Raw genomic sequence first — 25,427 nt, 5'->3', positions numbered from 1 at the left:
GACCCTGTCTCTTGAAAAAAAAAGTGCCTCCCCCGCCACAATTTTTATTTGCTTTCAGAGGTTCTCCACTGATAGATGGTGTCCTCTGTGTAAGAGTGATGACACAGACCCTGTGTTTCAAGGTTTTTCATAAAGTCCTTCTGATAGAAATAATCTGTGAATAGCAAATGTGTTACATATTTTATAGGAACGAAAGGACAATTTTAAGTAATTCATTCCTATTTTAGGTTCATTGGTATGGCAAAACTCTATCAAATGGCTAAAAGACTTGAGACCACATGAGCTTAGATAGATAGGGAAATGTATAATGCTTATTCACAAGATCAGATATGATAATGATGATTTTTTTTTTTTTTTTTTTTTTTTTGAGATAGGGTTTCGCTCTGTCGGGTAGGCTGGAGTGCAGTGGCATGATCTTGGCTCCCTGGTCCTCTCACCTCAGCCTCCTGAGTAGCTGGGACTACAGGCATGCACCACCATGCCCGCTAATTTTTGTATTTTTGGTAGAGATGGGGTTTCACCATGTTGCCCAGGTCTCAAACTCTTGGGCTCAATCAGTCCGGCTGCCTCAGCCTCCCAAAGTGCTGGGATTACAGGCATGATCCACCGCATCCAGCCTAGATATGAGTATTGAGTTTTAAAAGTAAGAAGTTATGGCCGAGTGTGGTGGCTCATGCCTGTAATCCTAGCACTTTCAGAGGCCAAGGTAGGCGGATCACTTGAGATCAGGAGTTTGAGACCAGCTTGGGCAACATGGCCAAACCCAGTCTCTACCAAAAATGCAAAAGATTAGCCAGATGTGGTGGCACGTACCTGTAGTCTCAGCTACTCGGGAGGCTGAGGTGGGCGGATCACTTGAGCTCAGGAGGCGGAGGTTGCAGTGAGCCAAGATGGTGACACTGTACTCCAGTCTGGGTGACAGAGTGAGACCCCATCTCAGAAAAATGAAAAAAGAAGTTAGGCACTTGACCTTTATGTGCCTGCTTGGGTCTCTTCCAAGCATACTTTCCTTTCTTTCCTGTTATCTAAGCCTTTTTAAATAAACTTCCACTCCTGCTCTGAAAAAAAAAAAAAAAGTGAGAAGTTAAAAATTTTACAAGCACTTTTTGAGTGCTTAAAATTTTCTAGTTCTGTTCATCCTGTCTTGGTTATAAACTTAAGCTGTCCGCTTGTTTTATTTTTTCTGCTCCTATTTGTTTCTCTCTCTTATTCAGCAAATATTCAGTGTTACCAGGAAAACAGTATTTGGTTTCAACTAGTTTAACTGGAGTGTGGTTTTTGTTAGAGAGCTGTTTTTGTTCCTCTAGCACTGCTGTCTAGTTGTCGTATTAAGTTGCCATGTGTGGGAAGGAGTATTAGCCAAGAGTCAGAGCCCTTGGGCTCCCAGGTGGGTCTGTCACTTTAGTATCCAGATGACTTTAAACTTACAGTTTAACCTCAGTTTTTTTCCTCTGTCAGATGGGAATCATGATACTTTCCATGCTTACCTTGTTGAATTGTTGAATAAATTAATGAAATTAAAAGATGCTTTAAAAACTAAACTCTTATACAAATATAACTATTGGTGGCAGTATTCCAAATGCACTTAGGTTCTCTGGGCAGGTCATGGGAGTGGGCTATTAATATAACCTGTATTAATAGGTTCCTTGTTATCTGATAATAGTGTTAAGATTTTTCTTGTTCCTGAGTATAGGAGTATACCATGTCCCCACTCTCCCTTTTTTTGTTCCAGGTTTTTGTAAGAACCCCAAAACAAAGTTGGCAGGATATATTAATTTACTCTTCTTTTAAATTTTCCTTAGGATGACCTTGACCTCATAGCTTCATGTCATACTAAGTCCTTTCAGCTGGCAAAGTCTCAGAAACGGAACCGGGTAGATTCCTGCCCTCACCAGGAGGAGACCCAGCACCATACGGAAGAGGCACTGAGAGAGCTATTTCAACACGTTCACAATATGCCAGAGTCAGCAAAGAAGAAACAACTTATTAGACAGGTGCCTAAAGGCAGGGAAGTTGTGATGGGGCTTTAGGAGTGTAATCGTGGTTGTAGAATCAGTAGGTCATATTGTTAAGAATCTCATTTAATTTTTGGTTCAGCTGAGAAAGCAGGCTTGTCTATGGAATCTCCACGGTGATCTCTGTGCCATTGCTCCACTACAGAAAGGAGTGGAGTCTCTTGATTTCTAGTTAAGCAGGAGGATCCAAGTGTGGTTAGAGAGTCTCTCATTTTGGTCATGTCCCAAGTTTGCTGAGAGAGGACCAGCAGTTAAAACATATTGTTCCGAAGTTTAAACCCTCCAGATTTTCTTAGCAAATAACTTTTCTGAATTTCAGTTTTGTTTGTAAAATGGTAATAGTAACAGCGATGTTTCAAAGTTCTAAAAATTAGAGATAACCTGTGTAGAGTGGCTGGCATAGCAAAGTCTAAGTGGTAACTTTTTACTAACAGAGTTGTTTGCAGTTAGAGAACACAATAAATCAGGACCCTAGTCTGATACTAGAAAGTAGGAATTCTGGTGGCTAAGTTTGTTTATGCTGGAGCTATGGGAACAAATTTGCTATTTTGGGACTCAAAGTGTGGTTTAAGTAAGTTCTGTGACTTTGGGTAGTTTCTTTCTCAAGATTAATTTTGTCTCAATCCCTCTTGAATTTTACCTGAGCAGGCAGGGTCAGCCTCTTGACTTTTATTCAACTGGGACTTCCTTGGGGGAAGAGTCTGTTTTTACTTATTTTATACCTACTCTCAGCATAAGGCCAGGTATAAACAAGTACTCAGATAATGGTGAACTGAGCTGTTCTTAAGAATTAACAGTCATTTAAGAGAAGTTTCTGCCATCTCTTTGAAATTACTTTGAGATCTAGCAAATTGTGTTACAACTGGAATTTTACAGGGTGTTGGCTGAGTATTGCTGCAGATTCAAACCAGTCTAGTGATTTAATTCTTGATAGAAACTAAGTAGTTTCATGTAGGACAGGTATAATGACTTCTTTCAACAAGAACACTGATACCGGCTGGGCACGGTGGCTCACACCTGTAATCCCAGCACTTTGGGAGGCCTAGGCGGGTGGATCACCTGAGATCGGGAGTTCGAGACCAGCCTGACCAACATGGAGAAACCCCGTCTCTACTAAAAATACAAAATTAGGGCCGGGCGCGGTGGCTCACGCCTGTAATCCCAGCACTTTGGGAGGATGAGGCAGGCAGATCACCTGAGGTCGGGAGTTTGAGACCAGCCTGACTAACATGGAGAAACCTGGTCTCTACTAAAAATGCAAAAAAATCAGCTGAGTGTGGTGGCACATGCTTGTAATCCCAGCTACTCAGGAGGCTGAGGCAGGAGAATTGCTTGAACCCAGGAGGTAGAGGTTATGGTGAGCCGAGATCATGCCATTGCACTCCAGCCTGGGCAACAAGAGTGAAACTCCGTCTCAAAAAACAAAACAAAACAAAACAAAAAAATTAGCCGGGTGTGGTGGCACATGCCTATAATCCCATCTATTCTGGAGGCTGAGGCAGGAGAATTGCTTGAGCCCGGGAGGTGGAGGTTGCGGTGAGCCGAGATCGTGCCATTGCACTCCAGCCTGGGCAACAAGAGCGAAACCCCGTCTCAAAAAAAAAAAAAGAACACTGATACTTAAAGGTAAAAAAGAAAAAAACATTTTGCACTTTTTAGAAAAACAGAAAATTATAGAGAAGGATAAGAAGAAAGCAAATCACTCTTCCTGCCAGTGTTTATGTTGTGGGCATTTCTTTTGATCTTTTTCCTCTGGATATCTTTTTACATAGTTATGATCATATCATATACTTTAAAATTTTTTCCTTTTTTCACTAAACATGACAGTCTAAGCATTTCTTATGCATGCATGCAGACTCCTTCCATACATTTTATTTATTTTTATTTTTATTATTTATTTATTTATTATTATTATTATTTTTTTTTTTTGAGGCGGAGTCTCACTCTGTCGCCCAGGCTGGAATGCAGTGGCAATCTCCACTCACTGCAAGCTCCGCCTCCTGGGTTCACGCCATTCTCCTGCCTCAGCCTCCTGAGTAGCTGGGACTACAGGTGCCCGCCACCATGCCCGGCTAATTTTTTTGTATTTTTAGTAGAAACGGGGTTTCACCGTGTTAGCCAGGATGGTCTTGATCTCCTGACCTTGTGATCCGCCCACCTCGGCCTCCCAAAGTGCTGGGATTATAGGCTTGAGCCACCGCGCCCGGCCTATTTTTATTTTTTTGAGACAGAGTCTCGCTCTGTTGCCCAGGCTGGAGTGCAGTGGTGCGATCTAGGCTCACTGCCACCTCTGCCTCCCGGGTTCAAGCAATTCTCCTGCCTCAGCCTGCTGAATAGCTAGGACTACATGCATGTGCCACAACGCCTGACTAATTTTGCATTTTTAGTAGAGATGGTGTTTCACCATGTTGGCCAGGCTGGTCTTGAACTCCTGACCTCAAGTGATCACCTGCCTCGGCCTCCCAAAGTTCTGGGATTACAGGTGTGAGCCACCGCACCTGGCCATCCTTCCATACGTTTTAAATACTGTATCTTTCTTTTTTTTAAAGACGGAGTCTCGCTCTGTTGCCCAGGCTGGAGTGTAGATGTAAGGGCTCAAATATGATCTTAAGTAAATGTGATCTTAAGTAAAAGATCATATTTGAGTATAGTGGCTCAATCTCAGCTCACTGCAACCTCCGCCTCCTGGGTTCAAGCAATTCTCCTGCTTCAGCCTCCCCTGAGTAGCTGGGATTACAGGCATGTGCCACCATGCCCGGCTAATGTTTTTGTATTTTTAGTAGAGATGGGGTTTCACCATGTTTGTCAGGCTGTTCTTGAACTCCTGACCTCAAATGATCCACCTGCCTTGGCCTCCCAAAGTGCTGGGATTACAGGCGCGAGCCACCGCACCCAGCCTGCTGTATCTTTTTGAAGAAACTATAATTTTATTGTTTTCTAATTTTTTCTCCATGATTATAAAAATTATACATGCTCACTAAAGAAACATTGAAACCCGCAGAAGTGTGTAAAGAAGAACATAAAAATCACCTATATACATCCAGAGGTAACCACTGATAACGTTTTAGAGTATTTCCTCCTAGTATTTCTCTCCACGAATATATGTTTCACATTGTTTTCGTTTACTTAAGATCATATTTGAGCCCTTACATCTGGGCCAAAAGAAAAAATCATAATGTATATTGTTTTATATTCTACCCTTTTCATTTAACTTTATATTACAAACATTTCTCATGTTATTAAAAGGCTACGAACATTTTAAATGTTTACATAATATTCTTTATTTGAGACAGAGTTCCGCTCTGTCGCCTAGGCTGGAGTGCAGTGGCGTGATCTCGCCTGACTGCACCCTCCACCTCCTGGGCTCAAGCAATTCTCCTGCCTCAACCTCCCAAGTAACTGAGATTATAGTGGAGCACCACCATGCCTGGCTAATTTTTGTATTTTTAGTAGAGACGGGATTATGCCATATTGGCCAGGCTGGTCTTGAACTCCTCGCCTCAGGTGATCTGCCTGCCTTGGGCTCCCATGGGATTACAGGCATGAGTCACCATGCCCAACCTTAAATGTTTATATAATATTCTATTCTGTGTAACCAAATTTATACATAATTTGCCTACTACTGGGCATATTTGGGAATTAGGTTTTTAGTTTATAAATTTTTGTTCATAAGTATTTTCATTGTAGATTATTTTCTAGAAGTGGCATGATAAATGAATATGCATTATTTTTTTGGCTGCTACATGTACTAGGTCTCTTTTAATAGATAAGTGCCTCTTTTTCTCCCTTTCTTCTTTTTTTTTTTCCCCCTTAAAACATTGCCAGTTTGCTTAAATAAACTTTAAAATAAAAACTGGGTAAGTACCCTTTACCCAATTCCCCCTAATATTAACATTATAAAAACTAAGAAATTAACATTAGTACAGGGTTGGGCAGGGTGGCTCATGCCTGTAACCCCAGCACTTTAGGAGGCTGAGGCAGGCCGGTCACCTGAGGTCGGGAGTTCGAGATGAGCCTGACCAACATGGAGAAACCCCGTCTCTACTAAAAATACAAAATTAGCCAGGCATGGTGGCTCAGGCCTGTAATCCCAGCTACTCGGGAGGCTGAGGCAGGAGAATCACTTGAACCAGGGAGGCAGAGGTTGCTGTGAGCCGAGGTCATGCCATTGCACTCCAGCCTGGGCAACAAGAGTGAAACTCATGTCAAAAAAAAAAGAAAACAAAAAATTGGTACATTACTTACTAACATTACAGATTTTACTTTTTTTTTCCCTAATATCTTTTTTTTTGCTCCAGGATCCAATCCAGGGTGCCACACTACATTTAGACACACACACACACACACACACACACACACACACACACAACCTCTCTCTCTCTCTCTCACTCCCTTTTTCTTATTTTTCTTTTTTTTTTTGAGACGGAGTCTGGCTCTGTCATCAGGCTGGAGTGCAGTGGCACGATCTCCGATCTCGGCTCACTGCAATCTCCGCCTCCTGGGTTCAAGCAATTCCCCTGCCTCAGCCTCCAGAGTAGCTGGGACTACAGGCGCGTGCCACCATGCCTGGCTAATTTTTTTTTGTATTTTAGTAGAGACGGGGTTTCACCATGTTGGCCAGGATGGTCTCGTTCTCCTGACCTTGTGATCCCCCCACCTTGGCCTCCCAAAGTGTTGGGATTACAGGCGTGAGCCACCGCTCCCGGCCCACTCCCTTTTTCTTTATAGTCATGTATCACTTGATGATTGGGATATGTTCTAAGAAATGCGTTTTTAGGTGATTTCATTGTTGTGTGAACATCATAGAGTGTACTTACATAAACCTAGATGGCGTAGCTTAGTACACACCTAGGCTGTATGGTGTAGCCTGTTGCTTCTGGGCTACAAACCTGTAGAGGATGTTACTGTACTGAGTACTGTAGGCAATTGTAACAATGGTAAGTATTTGTGTATCTAAACAAAGGAAAGGTACAGTAAAAATACAGTATAAAAGATAAAAAATAGTACACCTGTATAGGGCAGTTACCATGAATGGAGCTTGCAGGATTGGAAGTTACTCTAGGTGTGTCAGTAAGTGAGTGGTGAGTGAATGTGAAGACCCTAGGACATTGCTGACACGACTGTAGACTTTATAATCACTGTTCACTTAGGCTAGACTAAATTTATAAAATTTTTTTCTTCAATAATTAATTACCTTTAGCTTACTGTAACTTTTTTACTTTACAGACTTAAAACTTTTTTAACTTTCTGACTCTTGTAATAACACTTAGCTTAAAACACAAAAACACTATGCATCTGTACAAAATATTTTCTGAATATCTTTATGCTATAAGCTTTTTTCTATTTTAAAAACTTTTAATTTGTTTGTAAATTTTAATACTTTTTAATTAAAAATTAAGACACAGGCTGGGCATGGTAGCTCACTCCTGTAATCCCAGCACTTTGGGAGGCCAAAGTGGGAGGACTGCTTTAAGCCAGGAGTTCGAGACCACCCTGGGCAGCATTGACCTTGTATCCACAAAATATTTAAGAGAATTAACTGGTCTCGTTAGTGTGTGCCTGTAGTCCTAGCTACTCAGGAGGCCTCAGCCTCAGCCTCAGCAGGAAGAATCGCTTGAGCCCAGGAGTTTGGGGCAGCGGTGAGCTATGATCCCCACCACTGCACTCCAGCCTGGGCAACAGAGCGAGACCCCGTCTCTAAAAAATAAAAAAACTCCAAAACTGAAGACACAAATATACACATTAACCTAGGCCTACACAGGATCATTAATATCACTGTCTTCTGCCTCTACATCTTATTCCACTAGAAGGTCTTCAGAGGCAATATCACTCATGGAGCTGTCATCTCCTATGATAACAATGCCTTTTTCTAGAATACCTCCTGAAAGACCTGCCTGAGGCTGTTTTATAGTTAACTTAAAAAAAAAATAAGTAGGAGTGCACTCTAAAATAATGGTAAAAGGTATAAATGATGATAAAAGTATAGTATGGTAAATACATAAACCAGTAACATTATTGTTGTTTTTTTTGTTTGTTTTTTGTTTTTTTTTGGAGATAGAGTCTCGCTCTGTCGCCCAGGCTGGAGTGCAATGACGCGAACTTGGCTCACTGCAACCTCTGCCTCCCAGGTTCAAGCGATTCTCCTGCCTCAGCCTCCCGAGTAGCTGGGATTACAGGCGCCCACCACCACGCCCAGCTAATTTTTGTATTTTTAGTACAGATGAGGTTTCACCCTGTTGGCCAGGCTGGTCTTGAACTCCTGGTCTCAAGTGACCCACCTGTCTTGGCCTCCTAAAGTGTTGGGATTATAGGTGTGAGCTGCCACATCTAGCCCATTTATTATCATTATCAAGAATTATGTACTGTATATAATGGTATGTACTAGACTTTTATACAGCTTCCAGCACAGTAGGTTTGTTTATTCCAGCATCACTGCAGTCACTTGAGTAACACATTGCGCTGTGATGTTAGGACAGCAGTGATATCATGAGGTGATAGGAATTTTTCACCTCCATTGTAATCTGATGGGACCTGCTGTCATATACGTGGTCTGTCATTGACCAAAATGTCATTATGTGGTGCATGATTTTATTTGAACGTTATTTGTGGAAGAAACTATATTGTTTTCCATAGACTGAGTTGTTTTTTGTTTTTTGTTTTTTGTTTTTTTTTTGAGACAAGGTCTAGCTCTGTTGCCTAGACTGGAATGACGTGATCTCAGCTCACTGCAACCTCTGCCTCCTGGGTTCAAGCCATCCTCCCACTTCAGCCTCCTGAGTAGCCAGGACTACAGGCATGTGCCACCATGCCTGGCTAATTTTTGTATTTTTTGTAGAGACAGGGTTTCGCCATGTTGCCCAGGCTGGTCATGAACTCTTGAGCTCAAGTGATCTGCTGGCTTTGGCCTCCCAAAGTGCTGAGATTACAGGCATGAGCCACCATGCTTGGCCTATATTCTGGATTTTAATGATTGCATTCCTGTAATGTTATTCAACATGTTTCACAGTCCTGAGTTCATGCTATAAACTGGTAGTTAGATCTATTTCTAGAGGCTTGATCTGATTCTAATTCAGTTTTTCAGGCTAAGAACACTTTATATGTGGTGTATTTTTTTTTTTTTTTTCTGAGTCTGTTGCCCAGGCTGGAGTGCAATGGCACAATCATGGCTCACTGCAGCCTCGACCTCCCTGGGCTCAGGTGATCATGATCCTCCCACCACAGCCTCCCGAGTAGCTGAGACTACAGATGTACACCACCATGCCCGGCTAATTTTTTGTATTTTTAGTGGCATGTACTTTTTAATATGCATTTTAAAAAGGCTCTGGATACACCTTGCTAAATACCTTCCCAGAACATTTTGCCAGTTAACACTCCCTTGAGTTGGATATGAGAGAATTTACCTTATTGTACCCTTGCCACCATCAGGAAAGATGCATTTTTTACTTGTCCCAGTTTATTCAGGAGGGATACTTACTAGCTAAGCTCTTCAGACGTGGCTAATTTTTCTGCCTGCCGAGACAATTAACTTTGAGAACCTCTTGGTACTTTTATGTAAAAGTAATTTTTTAACCTCCAGAACGTGAACTGATAAAATTCCCAAATTTTTACAGTTCCGAAATTTTAAAAGTATAGTTAGAAAAGGCAGAAGAGGCTGGGTGTGGTGTCTCACGCCTGTAATCCTAGCACTTTGGTAGGCCGAGGTGGGCGGATCACTTGAGGTCAGGAGTTCGAGATCAGCCTGGCCAACACAGTGAAGCCCCATCTCTACTAAAAATAGAAAAAATTAGCTGGGTGTGGTGGCGCACGCCTGTAATCCCAGCTACTCGCCAGGCTGAGGCATGAGAATTGCTTGAACCTGGGAGGCTGAGGTTGCAGTGAGCCGAGATTGTGCCACTGCGCTCCAGCCTGGCAACAGAGTGAGACTCTTGTCTCCAGCAACAACAGCAACATCATCAACAATCTGAAAAGGCAGAAGAGTAGAAGAGTTAAATGCTATATTATTATTACTTTTTAAGTGGGAAATGAATGGCTAATCAAAGCATTGAATAAGATTATTCAATGCATTGGGTCTTCTCGTTTTCCACTTTAGATACCTCCAGAGAGCTGATGTTGATAGCATTGACAAGTCTGCATTCTGATGTATTTCCTCTGATGGTATTGTTGGCAGGCAGTCATGATAGATGTCCATTTAAAGAGTTTTAGTAACTTAAAAAAATTCTGTATGCAATTTATGTTAAATTAGGGACTGTTTTAGATTGTGCCAGTAACTGTGTGGTTCCAAGATGCTTTGTTGCAAAAAAGTCTTGGCTAGCAGCTGGGGATCGTGGATAAATTTCATAAGCTCTCCAAGTCTCAGTTTTTTTGTCTGTAGAATGGGGACAGTAATTCCACATTCAAGGAATGTGGCGTGCAGAGCCCCTCAGAGCACTTGAATCCACTTCTTTTGGCATCATCATTTCTGACTTTGTGATTGGCTTTTTGACCTCCTAATCCATCTATGCGCAGACTCAGTTTTTCCTGGACTTTTATTTACACTTAGCTATTCGTTGTCACAGAATGCTGTGTCTTGATGGGAAAGTATTTATAAAATGTTCTCCATGTTTTCTTTTAGTTTAATAAGCAATCATTGACCCAGACACCCGGGCGAGAACCTTCTACTTCCCAGGTACAAAAGAGGGCTCGTTCGCGCTCCTTCAGTGGGCTTATTAAGGTAGGTATGCTGGGCTGTCGTTTTCAGCATTGATTTTTAGGAAATGTAACAATGTGATTTTTCTTATGCATAAAAAGTTTTCTTCTGTTTTTTGGGGACCCTATAAAGGGCTAGTTTATAAGGGGGTAAAGACAAAATGTTGAAAAGCTTTTATATTGCAAAGTGCTTTGCTGTGTTGCACATCAGAGAAGGGGCTCTGTGACGTGAGGAGTAGAAGTAAGGGTCCTTCCTTTTCTTCTGGGGCTAAGGGGCTAAGGACAGAGTCTGCATTCCTGAGCAGTGTAAGAGGCCCTTTTGTTTTCTGATCTGCTTCGAGTTACACACTTCTTTATGCAATTTGGTAAACCTGTGGAGAAGTGAGGAAGTTGAGACAGACTAGGGAAACTGTTAGAAAACTGGATTTTCCAATAGGCTAGTGAGTTTTGATACCCCAAATTTTTGTGAGCTTAATATTTTTAACAGTTGTTGTACTTTCTTCCATGTATCAAATTCAGTAAAAATCTTGTTTTTAAAACAAATACAAAATATGCTTCTACGTTATTGCTGCTATCACCATGTTTGCAGATTAAATTTATAAGTCTTCAAACTATCGGAACGTGTAGTGAAGGAATATTGCCATCAGGTGGCAGTAGATAACTTGATCATGGGGTTCAAATTTCCATGCATGAACTAAGGCAAGGTTTTGGTTAACTTGGAGAGAGATGAGTGCTATACACTGCTTTTCTTTTCTATTTTTCTTTTTTGGAAGAGATTGCTGCCCCAAAAGCACTGAGTATCTTTTTTTTTTTTTTTAATTTTTATTTCTGGGTACATGTGCAGGATGTGCAGGTTTGTTATATAGGTAAATGTGTGCCATGGTGGTTTGCTGCACCTGTAAACCCATCACCTAGGTATGAAGCCCAGCATGCGTTAGCTATTTTTATTTTTTTAATTTTTTTTTGAGACAGAGTCTCGCTGTTGTCGCCCAGGCTGGAGTGCAATAACATGGTCTCGGCTCACTGCAACCTCCCCCTCTTGGGTTCAAGCGATTCTCCTGCCTCAGCTTCCCAAGTAGGTAGGATTACAAGTGCCTGCCACCATGCCCAGCTAATTTTTGCCTTTTTAGTAGAGAGGGGGTTTCACCATGTCGGCCAGGCTGGTCTGGAACTCCTGACCTCAGGTGATTCACCCGCCTCAGCCTCCCAAATTGCTGGGATTACAGGCATAAGCCATTGCGTCTGGCCAGCTACTTTTCTTAATACTCTCCTTCCCCCCACTCCACCCCCCAGTAGGCCCCAGTGTGTGTTGTTCCCCTCCCTGTGTCCATGTGTTCTCATTGTTTAGCTCCCACTTTTTTGTTTAGATGGAGTCTCTCTCTGTCACCCAGGCTGGAGTGCAGTGGCTTGATCTCAGCTCACTGCAGCCTCCGCCTCCTGGTTTCAAGCCATTTTCCTGCCTCAGCCTCCCAAGTAGCTGGGACTACAGGCGTGCGCCACCATGCCTGGCTCATTTTTGTAGTTTTAGTAGAGACGAGGTTTCACCATGTTGGCCAGGCTGGTCTCGAACTTTTGACCTCAAGTGATTCACCCGCCTTGGCCTTCCAAAGTACTGGGATTATAGGCATGAGCCACTGCACCCGGCCAGCTCCTACTCATAAGTGAGAACGTGTGGTGTTTGGTTTTCTGTTCCTGTGTTAGTTTGCTGAGGATAATGGCTTCCTTTTGTTTTTATTTTTGGTGTTTTGCCCTGCTTTTCTTTTAAAAATTACTTTGTTATTAAGATATATAATTCCAGCAACACAGGGAGCTCTTTGCTTAAAATTTAAAATTTTTGCCCTAAAAATAAATAACTTGTAATATTTATTTATTTATTTATTTATTTATTTATTTTTGAGACAGGGTCTTGCTCTGCTGCTCAGGCTGAAGTACAAGTGGCACCATCATGGCTTATTGCAGCCTTGATCTCCTGGGCGCTCAGCGATCCTGCTACTTCAGCCTCCCAAGTAGCTGGGATTGCAAGTGCATGCCATCATACCTGGCTGATTTTTAAATGTTTGTAGAGATGGGGTCTTGCTGTGTTGCTGGCCTTTTTTTTTTGAGACAGTCTCGCTCTATGCCTCAGGCTGGAGTGCAGTGGCGTGATCTCAGCTCACTGCAACCTCCATCTCCAGGGTTCAAGTGATTCTTCCACCTCAGCCTCCCTAGTAGCTGGGATTACAGGCGCCCACCACCATGCCCGGCTAATTTTTTCTATTTTTAGTAGAGTTGGGGTTTCACCATGTTGGCCAGCCTGGTCTTGAACTCCTGGCCTCAAGTAATCTGCCCGCTTTGGCCTCCCAAAGTGCTGAGATTACAGGCGTGAGCCACCATACCCAGCCTGTGTTGCTGGTCTTGAATTTCTGGGCTCAAGCGATCCTCCTGCTTTGGCCCCCTGAAGTACTGGGATTACAGATGTGAGCCACTGTGTCTGTAATTTTTTTTTTTAAGGTACAGCTGTTAGCATTTACAAAGTCATCTTACTGTAATTTTGGTCCTAGTTATAATTTATAGATATCTAGAATTCACTCTCAATCCTGACCTCCTGGGGCCAGTAGCTTCTAGGACATTAGGCTTACTTGACATCAAAATTTCCTTTGCCATCTACAGAGTGAAAAGGCAACCCTGGATTGGGAGAAAATATTTGCAAATCATATTTATGATTAGGGATTAATATCCATAATAATCTAAAGAACTCCTATAACTCAACAGAGCAAAAACAACCTCATTAAAAAGTGGGCAGAGGCCGGGCGCAGTGGCTCACGCCTGTAATCCCAGTACTTTGGGAGGCTGAGGTGGGCGGATCACGAGGTCAGGAGATTAAGACCATTCTGGCTAACACGGTGAAACTCCATCTCTATTAAAAATACAAAAAATTAGCCGGGCATGTTGGCACGTGCCTGTAGTCCCAGCTACTCAGGAGGCTGAGGCAGGAGAATCGTTTGAACCCAGGAGGCAGAGGTTGCAGTGAGCCGAGATTGAGCCACTGTACTCCAGCCTGGGTGACAGAGCGAGACTCTGTCTCAAAAAAAAAAAAAAAAAAAAGTGAGCAAAGGACTTAAATAGAAATTTCTCCAGAGAAGATGTACAGATGGCCAAGAAACACATGAAAAGATGTTCAACATCACTAATCATTAGGGAAATGTAAATCAAAACCACAATTAGATACCACTTCACACCCACTAGGATGACTATTATAAAAAAAAAAAAAAAAGCAACGGAAAATAACAAATGTTGATGAGGATGTGGAGAATTTGGAACCCCTATGCACTATTGATAGGAATGTAAAATGGAGGAGCCACTGTGGAAAACAGTATGGCAGTTCCTAAAAAATTGAAATAGAATGACCTTATGATCCAGCAATGCTACTCCCGGTATATAACCAAAAGAATTGAAAGCAGGGTCTTGAGGCAATATTCGTACACCCGTATTCATAGCAGCATTATTTACAAAAGCCAAAAGGCAGAAGCAACCCAACTGTCTATTGACTGATGAATGGATGACAAAACTTGGATATACAGATAATGGAACATTATTTGTCCTTAAAAAGGAAAGAAATTCTGACATATCCTACAACATGCATGAATCTTGAAGATATTATGCTAAGAGAAATAATCCAGTCATAAAAGGAAAAATACTGTATGATTCCACTGAGGTACCTGTGAGTCAAGTTCAGAGACAGAAAGTAGAGAAGGTGGTTGGTTGTCAGGGGAGCTAAGAGTATGAGGAGAATGGGGAGATATTATTTAATGGGTACAGTATTTCTGTTTGGGAGGATGAGAAAGTTCTGAAGACAGATGATGGTGATGGTTGCACAACACTATTAATATACTTAATACCACTGAACTGTATACTTAAAAATGGTTAAAATAGTAAATTTTATGTTATGTTTATTTTATCATTGTTTAAAAAAAATCCCTTAGCTAGAATCCTAAAAGTGCATTTACCTGCTTAGACAGGGCTAGTAAAACGAACATCGTTAGTTTACTCTTGTTTTTTTCTTCTCATTTGGAAGAATCTGTCATTCCCTCTGACTTCCCTGTCATAGAGATGATTGATAATCAGAAAAGTTATAGTCAGATAAATGTTTCTCTATGTGTTAGTCTTTTTTTTTTTTTTTTTTTTTTTTGGTGAGACAGAGTCTCACTGTGTTGTGCAGGCTGGAGTGCAGTGGCATGATCTCAGCTCACTGCAACTTCCACTTCCTGGGTTCAAGTGATTCTCATGCCTCGGCCTCCCGAGTAGCTGGGATTACAGGCATGCACCACCACGCCCAGTTAATTTTAGTAGAGACAGTATTTCACCATGTTGGCCAGGCTGGTCTCAAACTCCTGGCCTCCAGCGATTCACCCGCCTCAGCGTCCCAAAGTGCTGAGATTACAGGCGTGAGCCACCGCTCCCGGCCTAAAATATTATTTTTGTGTTTTCCCTCAGCCTTATCAAGGTATAATTGACCATCTAGCCTGTCTGGATCCCTTTTTTGGCTAGAGTTTTTTCCTCCAGAACTCCTCTCATGTAAATTATTTATTAAATCAGAATGTTCTGAATATTGCTGCTGATATTTATAATGCAGGGTTTAATGTTCTAGTTTTGATATGTTCTTTTTTTAGAATTCAAATTTATTCTCTAAGGGAAAAAAAAATTTCTCCAAAGATGGTAGAATTGTCACTGTTGGCGGTTACCTAAACTACATCATCTTCTAAGCTGTTCAGAGATGAAAGGGCTTTTAGTCTTGCTCTGAATGTCAGTACAGTCATGTGACCCCCTTAAGAAGGCCTCTACCTTCTTGTGGCTATATTAGGAACTCTTATAGAATGTCTCCAAATGTTCCAGTCTTGTGTGAGTAAATGACAGGGAGGAAGAAGTGCCTTAGAGAAGAGCCAGCCTAAGTATCCCTCAGTGGTAAGTAGGCGGGAGGGACGTTTTAAATAGTTGCCAGAGACAGCACATCTTTGGGGAAAAAAATTATATGATGAGTAACTGGTGTTTCTATATTGTGAGTAACTGGTCTCAGAGGCACACTGTAATTGACCTATATTAGCTTGTTTAAATCAACTATAAAGTTGCTTCTAACCTTTCAGCCCTTTTAAATGTGGAGGAAAAGTGATCACTTAAACAAAAGTAATGATTTTGGGTTTTTTTGGTAACATGCTTTGGCCTCTGTTGTATAAGATGGCCTGAGAGGGTCCATACAGGATTATCAGAATGCTGAGATTTTTTTAACCCAAGGACATTACAGTTTTGAAGACTAGTATAGCTCCACTGTAGATGCAGTAGGTGTTTATAAATCAAATGTTTTCTGTTCTTAAATCAGCGGAAGGTCCTGGGAAATCAGATGATGTCCGAAAAGAAAAAGAACCCTACTCCAGAATCTGTGGCCATTGGTGAATTGAAGGGAACCAGCAAAGAAAATAGGAACTTAGTAAGATACTGTTCTTTGGACTGTCTGTCTGTCTGTATATATTTGTAGAAAAGAGGAAAATTGATATACTGTCATCTGTTTTACTGTGTTTCTTTGGGCCATTCAAATGGCTTTTTCTCAATCCTTTCATTTATGCTACCTTCTTTCTGTTGGTTTTCATTGACTCATTCAACAAACAAACACATTTTGAATTCAAGAATGATATCACTAGTCACAAGCAGATGAGTAGTACAGTACAGTAGCTCCTTAAACAAGTGCTGGAGGAAGCAGTTAGTTCTTACTGGAAGATTCCACAGGTGACATTTGAGCCAGGCCTCCTAGGCTCTATATTACCTGTGGGGTGGTGGTTCAAGATATCCTAGGCATGCCTACTTCATTAAGCCAGCAGTAAATCAGTTAAGATTAGTGAGATATAAATACATCAGTCTCAGAAAAACTCTTCACATTGAAATTGAACAAATAATTCATTTGTTAGTAAAGTCTGTCTATAGGAATGCCATTAGAACATTGAAACCACTGTACAATTTTCTTATTACAGTTATTTTCTGGCTCTCCAGCTGTCACGATGACACCAACAAGATTGAAGTGGTCTGAAGGGAAGAAAGAGGGGAAAAAAGGTACTAATTGTACTTACTCTCTGTTCTTACTAAATGTAATTCCTTTCTGCATCTAGTCAGTAGCATTTGTTTGAATTCCCAGGATAGTACATTTGTAGTCAGAAGTGACATAAAAATTACAAGGCCAGGTCCTTGCCCTTGACTTCATTCACCAGATGGTTATTGAACCATTTACTCAGCATTGTCTTGGGTGCTAAGGGTAGAGCTGTGAACACAGACCCACATGGTCCCTGTGTTCTTGGACAGACAGGACACATGGGGGAAAATACCTTAAGAATACTTGCGAAGCAAATTAAAAACAAGTGTAAATGAATTTGTGAAACCAAGTTCAACAGTGCTGGGAGTATGCTTATGGACTAGATAGGTTCCTATTCTGTGTAGGCCAGCCCTAATTAGTGAAGCTTTCTAGATCAACAGCTCGTGCCTAAGGATCCTGGAAGTCATATCATACAGCATATTTTGGGGGCTATTTAGGACAAAGAGGACTATTTAATGCTGGGACTGCTGATTGTCCCAGGCTCTTCTGGTAAAAGCCTGCTGTGCCTTCCTCTGAAGGAGCCAAGTGGGTCAATGGAAAGGCCGTGAGATTTGTGGTTAGTCCTGATGGGAGTTATCATTCCTCTGACCCAGGAAAACCACCCATTCTCTATGAATTCAAGTTTTCTCCTCTGAAAATGAGGACAAAAGTTACATCTACTTCACAGATTTATTAATTTATTATGAGGCTCAATTGAAATAATGTTTTGGCAGCACATTGTCATTGTTAAATCATTAACAAGTGGTTATAGTTGTTACTGTAGAAAACAGGCTGAAACCTGGTCTTGTTATATAAGGCTCATGTGGCAGCTGAAGTGAGTCTGGTTTGACATGATTGTTTTATCACCGGGATATGAGCATAATTACTATTTGAGACATCAGCAATAGTCAGAGATCAAAAGCCTAATCCTTATGGATAAATTCTTTTCTGGAAAATTAGATTTCAGTATATTCTTCTTACTTATCCTTGAATGAATTATCTAAACTCTCTTTTCTTTCCTCATTGCTTCTGTCTTCCAGGCTGGGCTGTCTAATTGAGACAAGATGGGGGTTTGAGTTTTTTGTGTCTAAATATTTCTGTATGTCCATGAATCAAAACCAAGCATAAGTTATTTTTGAAGGCTACATTGTTTTGTATCAGTTACAACTTTTGTTGCTGTCATTTTTGAAAGACATGCAGAAATAATACCTTTCTGTATTGACAGCTCTACCTTGGAAAGAAAGAAAGACGTTTTTTAAAAACCAGTTTAATATTTCACCAATAAGCTTTAGAGCAGGGATTGTTGACCTTGTCATCTGTGGACTTCCTAAATGGTCTAATAAAGTTCCCAGTACTGTTGACGCAATCTTTTGTGTAGGTACATATGTGTATTTTTCTGGGGGAGAGAATATATGGTTCTAATTAGATTCTCAAAAATGTTAGTAGTTCAGAGAAGTCGAGATAATGAATGACCCTCAATTGGATCAGGCAATGGCATTTTCACTTTACTCTCTCCTGGTCACTTCCTCTATCTGGAAATGCCTTCCTGGTGTTATGATGCTACATTATTCTTGTTCTTCTTCCTCTTTAATTCTTTTCCTTATCTGCAGTGGCTTACTGTTGTTTGCCTATTCCACTACATCTTTATTTTTTTCAATGCTCTATCTTAAGTTCTGCTCTTAAGTTCTGTTCGTTTCTGCACCTGCTTCTCCTGCCTCTTTGCAGCTTGGTCTCCTTCCACTGCTCAGCTCTGCTCTCTGTATGATAACTACTTCCAGCCTGGCAATGCCAGGTCTGAACTCTCTTCAGACATTGGCAGTCTCCAAGCCCACAGATCCAGGTGCCTGCCATGCATTTCTTTTATACAACAATGAATATACAACCTCAGATTTTTTGATAGTGATGTTTATAATAAAAGTAACATATTCTTTGAAGAAGATAATGTAATTTTATTACTGTGATCAACAACATAATCCAAAAAGACTATTATTTAGTACAGGATTTCTCAACCTTGGCACACTACTGACATGTTGGTTCAGATAATGCTTTGTTGTAGGAGCTGCCATGTGCACTGTATGATGAGCAGCCTTCCTGGCCTTTACCCCATCGATGCTGGGAGCATCCTTCCCCCAGCTGTGATAAGTAAAAGTGCTTCTAGACATTGCCAAACGTCCCATGGTGGGTGAGGAGGCAAAGTCATCTCCACATGAGAACCACTGATTTAGCACCTACTTATTATGGCCATTATTTTCAGTAGTCAAAATCTTACCCATTCTTCAAAGTCTAGCCTAAATCTCACCTCCTCTTTGAAACTTTCTCTGGCTAACACAGCCAAATATAATACTTTTTCCTTTGAACTTATTAATGCTACAAAAATATCGACACTTAGTATGATTTACTGTATTTACTTCACGTGTTGTCTTATCTCTGTAACTAGTTTTTCTTCTAGAAGACAAAGGTCAGACTTAGTGTATTTGTGGCCTTCTGTCTCCTGTTCTTCTCATCCTCCGAAAAATGACAGTGCCTTGTGCTGAGTCGGCTTTTAGTAAACATTGAGTGTTGAGAGGGGCGGTGGTGGTAGGAGCATGAGTTCTGCATTCAGCTGGGCTTGGGTTCCATTCCCAGTTTTGCTGCTTAATAGCTTATATATTAGTCCTCGGGCAAATGAACTGTGTAGGCTGCGGATTCTTACTCTGTAAAATGGTAGGAGTAGTACCTCATATACTGGTTATTGTGAGGATAAATAATGTACATAAATAACTTAGAGCAGCACAAAATATGTACTTACTGTTAGCTGTTACGGCCATTAAGATGATTTAATGAACGAGATTATATCAGGCAGATGTTTATTTGGTAGAGTCACACATTCTTAATTAAACTCATTAGCCCTCAGTTTGGAGAAAATATTAAGTGTAGACCCTGTAGCTTTTGAGTGGGATGTTTGCAAAAAGAAATATTTAAGAACATGTCTAACGCTCTTGTTTTTCCTTCAACCTAGGATTTCTCTGAAGGATCCAGAGTTGTCTCCTATGGTCCATGCAGAATTTTCTGTTTAGTGGGCAGGTGTTATTCCTGCCCACAGCAAAGCTTGGACTTGCAGCTTGCTTGCTGCATTTTGAATTGTCAAAGCCAACTAATACCGTGACCCGACTGATACCTCTAACCCCACTCACTGGATGATGTTTGCAAGCTGTGCCTTCTGAGAGAGTGCTTAGGCCCTGTCTCTCTTTTTTAATATTATGGGGAAACCACTAACTATCCAACCAGCTTATACACCACACTAAGGTGGGCTTCAGTGCTCGCTCAATGTGTTTAGGCAGATTCCACTTTTGAAAAAAAATATGAAATGTGTGCTCAACTGCCAGTAATTTTTTAAAAAGCACTGTCCCAGTGGATTGATGTTGTTTTTAATGGATATTTTGGGTTTTTCTCTGTTTTGATAGTATTGGGTATTTGGTTGTTTTTGTTTGTTTATTTCTTTGTTTTAAAAGCCATGTTTTTGGTTGGGCTCTAAGCTAGATATCTTTCCCTCTTTTTCACTTTGAGCTTTGGGAAAACTCTTTATCTTATGAGGCTGTATTCCTCAATACCTAATTTGTGTCCAAAGAATTTATAGCTTTTCTGGACATTTTTTATTATTTCTTGGGTCTGACATCAGAGTATTTGACCTGCAGTATTGAAAAAGGAGAATTCAGAATGATACAGTATTTTAACAAATCTTAATTATTAAACTCTTTTCCTTCCTTCCATTTCTCCCTCCCTTGTCCATCTCTCTCTCTTTCCCTTTCCTCAGTGATGTGAAAATAATTGTGTTTTGCTGAACTTGTTATCTTCATTCAATTTCCTCTTGACTAAAACATCTCTGGTGCCAACGTAATACTTCTGAACCAAATCACTGTGACTCAAGGAAAGTCACTGACAGCATAAGAGAAGTTTGCTAAAATATTTGTATGTGGGGGAAGTTCTGGAGTGTGCCTAGGAGGGGGCTGGCTGCCTTTATGTCCCAGGATGACTCTTTATGGGTGGGATTACATTGCACCCTCTGAGGGTGCAGGCTAGACCGTCTCCTGAGAGGAAGTTAGGATCAGAAAGAAGAAGCAAGCAGCAGCCTCTGCAGGGCTGACAGGATTTAAAGGAGAGAATGTTCTTATTTGGAAGCAGCTGTGGCTTGTCACCAGTGTTCAAGGAGTGTTACTGTTCCGCCCTCTCCTTGTCAGAAGGGACACAGGTGGTAATTTGGAGATGGGGCCAGAGCTTCTGGCTTTTGGATTTGGTGTGTTCACTTGTGTTGGATAGAGCAGTGGCATGGCTTTGACCTAATATGAACTGGTGTCTGCCCAGAGAGCAGCATGTAGCAGGGGGGAATGCTCAGGTTTGTGCCTGGCTCTGTGGAGCTGTACAACCCTTCTCACCCTGTGGGTTGGAGCCGAGTCAGGCCACTATGGGGAAGCAGTTGCCCCACAAAATGTGGTTTGCTGACCTATTTCTAAACTGTTGAATATGCTGCACCATTGCTGAAATGAAAGATGACTCTGGGGGAGCAGAGCTTGGCCTTGTGCCCAGCTGGCAGCCCTCTCTGCCAGCCTTTCTGCTGCTTTTGCTGCTGTAACAGCAATAGTGGAGAAAAATGTAAAATTTGGTCTTCCAGCTTAATGCAGTGTGAACAATAGATGGTTAGGAAAACAAAACTGCTTAGAAGCCCCTTTCTCTAGAGCAGTTTTATGTCATTTTTAAAAACACATATTAGCAAATTCGTTTGCGTAGGTTTCTATTAAATATTTGACTTTTTTTTTCTTATTAAGAAAATGAAATCCCTTACACCAGATATCAGTTAATTCAAACAGAAAACCCTTTTGGTATCACCAAATTGAAATGGTATTCTTCCTTAACTCTTCCTTCTTTCCTTTATTTGTTTAGACATGCTTCATCCTGAAGTGGTGCTATGGTCTGTTAAACAGGGCTGGCATCAGGTAGAGGGAGCAGAGTGGTGACCTGATAGCTCCTGTCATCGTGTTAGTTTTTGATTCTATTTAAGGGAAGTAGCTGAGATTTAGATGGATGTAGATGCTCTTTGGGTGAATGGAATCATAAGCAAAGGTTGTGTTCTGGGGTGAGGATCATGAGAGAGATATTTATCACATGCACATGCCTTTATATAGCTGGTCTCCTTGGGTGGTTTATGTGTGTTTTGTTTATTTATTGAATATGTTTTCCCTTGCTTTAGGGGTTTTATAGGTCATTTTTCTTAATAGAAGCTGTGATCGACTTAGAATCCAAATTTGAGGAGTAAGCAGCATAACCTTCTACCTTGTAATATGTAACTATTCTAATCCTGTGGAATCTTACGGAAAACACAGAGAAAACCCCTTTTATCATTTGCCACAGAAGGCTGCTGTCTCCCTTCTGATTTGGTGGGCAGGTATTGTTTTTGAGCCAGTATTTAACAGAGTTTTTTAATCTATAAGATTTTTTTTGAATCTATTTCATTGTGTTTGTTTTTCATGTTGGAACCATCTCTCTGGAAGTGCCTCTTCTTGTGGCTTTTACAACCTCATTTCTTTCTGGGGTCACCTGTGATGGGCTTTGATGTGGTGTCAATTTGGGGCCTTGTGTTTGTGCCAGAGGGATACACATATTAAACTGCAGGCCACCTTCCTGGTCCAGACTGTACTGTGTGAACCCCACTGACTAAATTAGTGAGAACCATAGGCGCTGGAATTTCTCACCTTTTACAATGATAGACTTTTGCATTGGGACCAATGAATCTGGTGTGAAAAACCCTGCTGTAGTAGTGAAAGAGCATCAGGAGATACTGACTGTACCTGAGGGCCAAAATAGGAGCAGGTAACGAACCGTAAAAAAAGGAGCAGGTAATGAATCGTAACCAAAACTACAGTTGATCCTCCGCAAAGGAAAGCTCTTTACCCAGAATGTCCTTCCAGAGTCATTCAGGAAGGACAAGGGAACACCCTTGGGAAATGGGCTAGTGGAGGGCTGTTGACTGCAGTGACACCTGGGTGCTCCGGAGGTATCTGTTCTGTTGACCTGTAAGGAAGCAGTCGATCCTAGAGTGTCAGAACAGAGCCATTCTCTCCTCCTGAGTAGGAATGTTTCTGTTCAGCTTCCCTCACAGCAGCCTGTGTTAGCATGCAGTTGAAAATACTGCCGTCTAGGAGAACCTGTGGTCACTGGGAACGTGCCCCACAGTGACTGGCCATGCAACCAGGTGATTTTTAGGAATAGATGTCTCTAGACTCTGTCTCCTTTCCTACAAGGCCTCACACAGATGCTTGAGGCTAATGGCCCCCATTCTGAGGTCATTTTTGTGTAGAACTCCTTTCCCCAGGAGAGAGCCTTATCTCTGCCCTCCTTTACCCTGAAGGCTTCAAACGGAAGACAGGACCTAGATCTAAACCTAGATACTAGCATTTTGTGGGATTGTCTAGAATTTGGGGAAGATTTGGGTTCCTAAGATGCACAAGCGTTTTACACCAGTGGTGATTAACTCAACTAAAACCCACTGTAGGAAGTTAGCTTCCCCAGACAGCTAATGCCGAGATCTTCTACCAGCGTAGAGTTGACAGAAGCAGGCCAGCGAGGAGGTGTGGGACATAATAGCCTGAGTGCTTGGGTTACCATGGAGACTGGAGTGTGTGAGGCCACAGCCTGTGCTAAAGAGCCATGGAGCCCTCCCCTGGCCATGTCTGGGGACAGATAGAACCTATTGGGGGAAATATTCCCTCACCTCAGGGTTCTTTCTGCAGAGCAAGGGTTGCCTTTGTCCTATCCCTGAGCTTGCTCAACAAGAGAAACAAGGTTTCTTAAGTGTTTTGGTTAAAGTTTTCATTCTTATTTGACTATATGTATGTAATTGTAAAGAAACGATCCTATGCATTGTCTTTCTTTTATATTCTTGTAATATTCTGAAATTAAAATTGTTTTGTTTCATATCCAGAGGATTTGACTGGTCTATTCACATTTTGACTGTTGATGTTGAAGAGAGAGTTTTTCTCTTGTTCTGAGGAAAGTGAAGCCTCTAGAAAGGCTCCTCTTTGGCTTGTTTTTAGGTGGGTGGGTGGGTTCAGGAGGACCGGGGCTTTTGGCTGATAAGAAGTATGATTTGGAGCCTCTGGGATCCTGAGCTTCCTAATTTCCCATGGCTGAGTCTAGAATGCTTCACATAGATTTCAGTTTCTCACATAATTTTTATTTCTTCATTTAAAAATAAGGAGTGATGGTTACAATAACAGGAAAACCTAGATGAAGTTTTCATCTGAGGCAGGAAGGTGTGTTTAGACAGCTCATGTTGAAATGTTCCTGCTGCTGTCTTAGTGGGCTTGGGCTGCTTTAACAGAACACCATAGACTAGGTGGCTTCTCAACATCAAAAGTGTGCTTCTTACAGTTCTGCAGTCTGGGGAGTCCAAGAGCATGGTGCCAGCAGATTGGGTGTCTGCTGAGGGTGCACTCCCTGGTTCACAGACAGCCGTGTTCACTGTAACCTCACATGGTGGAAGGGACAAGGGATCTCTCTGGTGCCTCTTTTAGAGGAGCACTAATCCTATTCATGGGGGCCCTGCCAAAGACACTCCCAAAGACCCCTCCTACCAAAGACCCTACCTCCTAATATCATCACATTGGAGATTAGGTTTCAAAGTTAATTTGTGGGAATACAAACATTTAGTCTATAGCAGCTATTTTTTTTTTTTTTCGAGACAGCATCTTACTCTGTCACCCAGGCTAGAGTGTAGTGGTGCGATCTTGGCTCACTGCAGCCTCCACCTCCCAGTCTCCAGTGATCCTCCCACCTCAGCCTCCCAAGTGGCTGGGGCTACAGGTGTGTGCCACCACACCCAGCTAATTTTTGTATTTTTTGTAGAGACGGGATTTCGCCATCTTGGCCAGGCTGGTCTTGAACTCCTGTACTCAAGTGATATGCCCGCCTCAGCCTCCCAAAGTGCTGAGATTACAGGCGTGAGCCACTGTGCCCAGCCTATGGCTGCAATTTATTAGGTATGTGACTTTGGGTAAGTCCCTGAATCTCCTGTCCCCTCATCTGTAAGGTGGGGAGAACGGTATACATCTCAATAACAAGGACTTCGCATGGAGGATTTTAATCTAAGGTCTGTGGTTATGCTTCAGGACAATAGTTTGCCCCTGTAATTCTATGTAAAATTTTATGTACATTTGCATTTTTCTAGGGGAGAGATTTCATAGCTTCTACAAGAATCTCAGAGGAATCCTTGACGATTAAAATACTGAGAATCACTAGCTTTACACAGTGCTGGCAGATGGCAATTATTCATTAAAGGTTAATTCTCTTTCTCTCTGCCAAGGGTAAATTTTATAATCAGCAGGTTATTGATGCTGACATAGCTACTTTGATGACAAAGATGTTGTTTAAATCCTGAATAGAAATAAACACTCTACAATTGTCTTTACTCTGTTACCTACCCACACACTCCTCTTTTGCCATGTTAGCTTCTGAGGCGCTATTCAGAACTACTTGTCCCTCTCTCCCCAGCCCCCAAGGGCCAGCTTATATTACTCACTGTGAAGAAAGGAACCAGGTCCTTCAAAATGAAGCATGGAGAGACTCTTAAAGTTACATGTGGGAAACTGGGTGATGCCAAG

General features: G+C 41.6%; 1 protein-coding gene across 13 annotated transcripts in view; it reads left to right on the top strand.

Annotated features, from left to right (window-relative positions):
* Nucleotides 1-23,748, top strand: part of ARHGAP19 (Rho GTPase activating protein 19) — a 72,324-nt gene extending 48,576 nt beyond the window's left edge. For 8 of the 13 annotated variants that reach the window (XM_001161035.6, XM_001161248.6, XM_054660403.2 and 5 more), the window contains 5 exons: nt 1,803-1,994; nt 10,627-10,725; nt 16,054-16,161; nt 16,700-16,778; nt 19,793-23,748. In XM_001161035.6, the coding sequence (XP_001161035.2) occupies nt 1,803-1,994; nt 10,627-10,725; nt 16,054-16,161; nt 16,700-16,778; nt 19,793-19,803 (489 nt within the window). In that variant the 3' untranslated portion in view covers nt 19,804-23,748. The remainder of the gene's footprint in view (nt 1-1,802; nt 1,995-10,626; nt 10,726-16,053; nt 16,162-16,699; nt 16,779-19,792) is intronic. The other 5 variants (XM_063780946.1, XM_063780945.1, XM_016919028.4 and 2 more) reach the window with 2 other exon arrangements.
* The last annotated feature ends 1,679 nt before the right edge of the window (nt 23,749-25,427 follow it).

This window comes from Pan troglodytes, chromosome 8 (genome assembly GCF_028858775.2).
Source record: "Pan troglodytes isolate AG18354 chromosome 8, NHGRI_mPanTro3-v2.0_pri, whole genome shotgun sequence".
Lineage (NCBI taxonomy): Eukaryota > Metazoa > Chordata > Mammalia > Primates > Hominidae > Pan > Pan troglodytes.
This window is presented reverse-complemented; position numbering and strand designations above follow the sequence as displayed.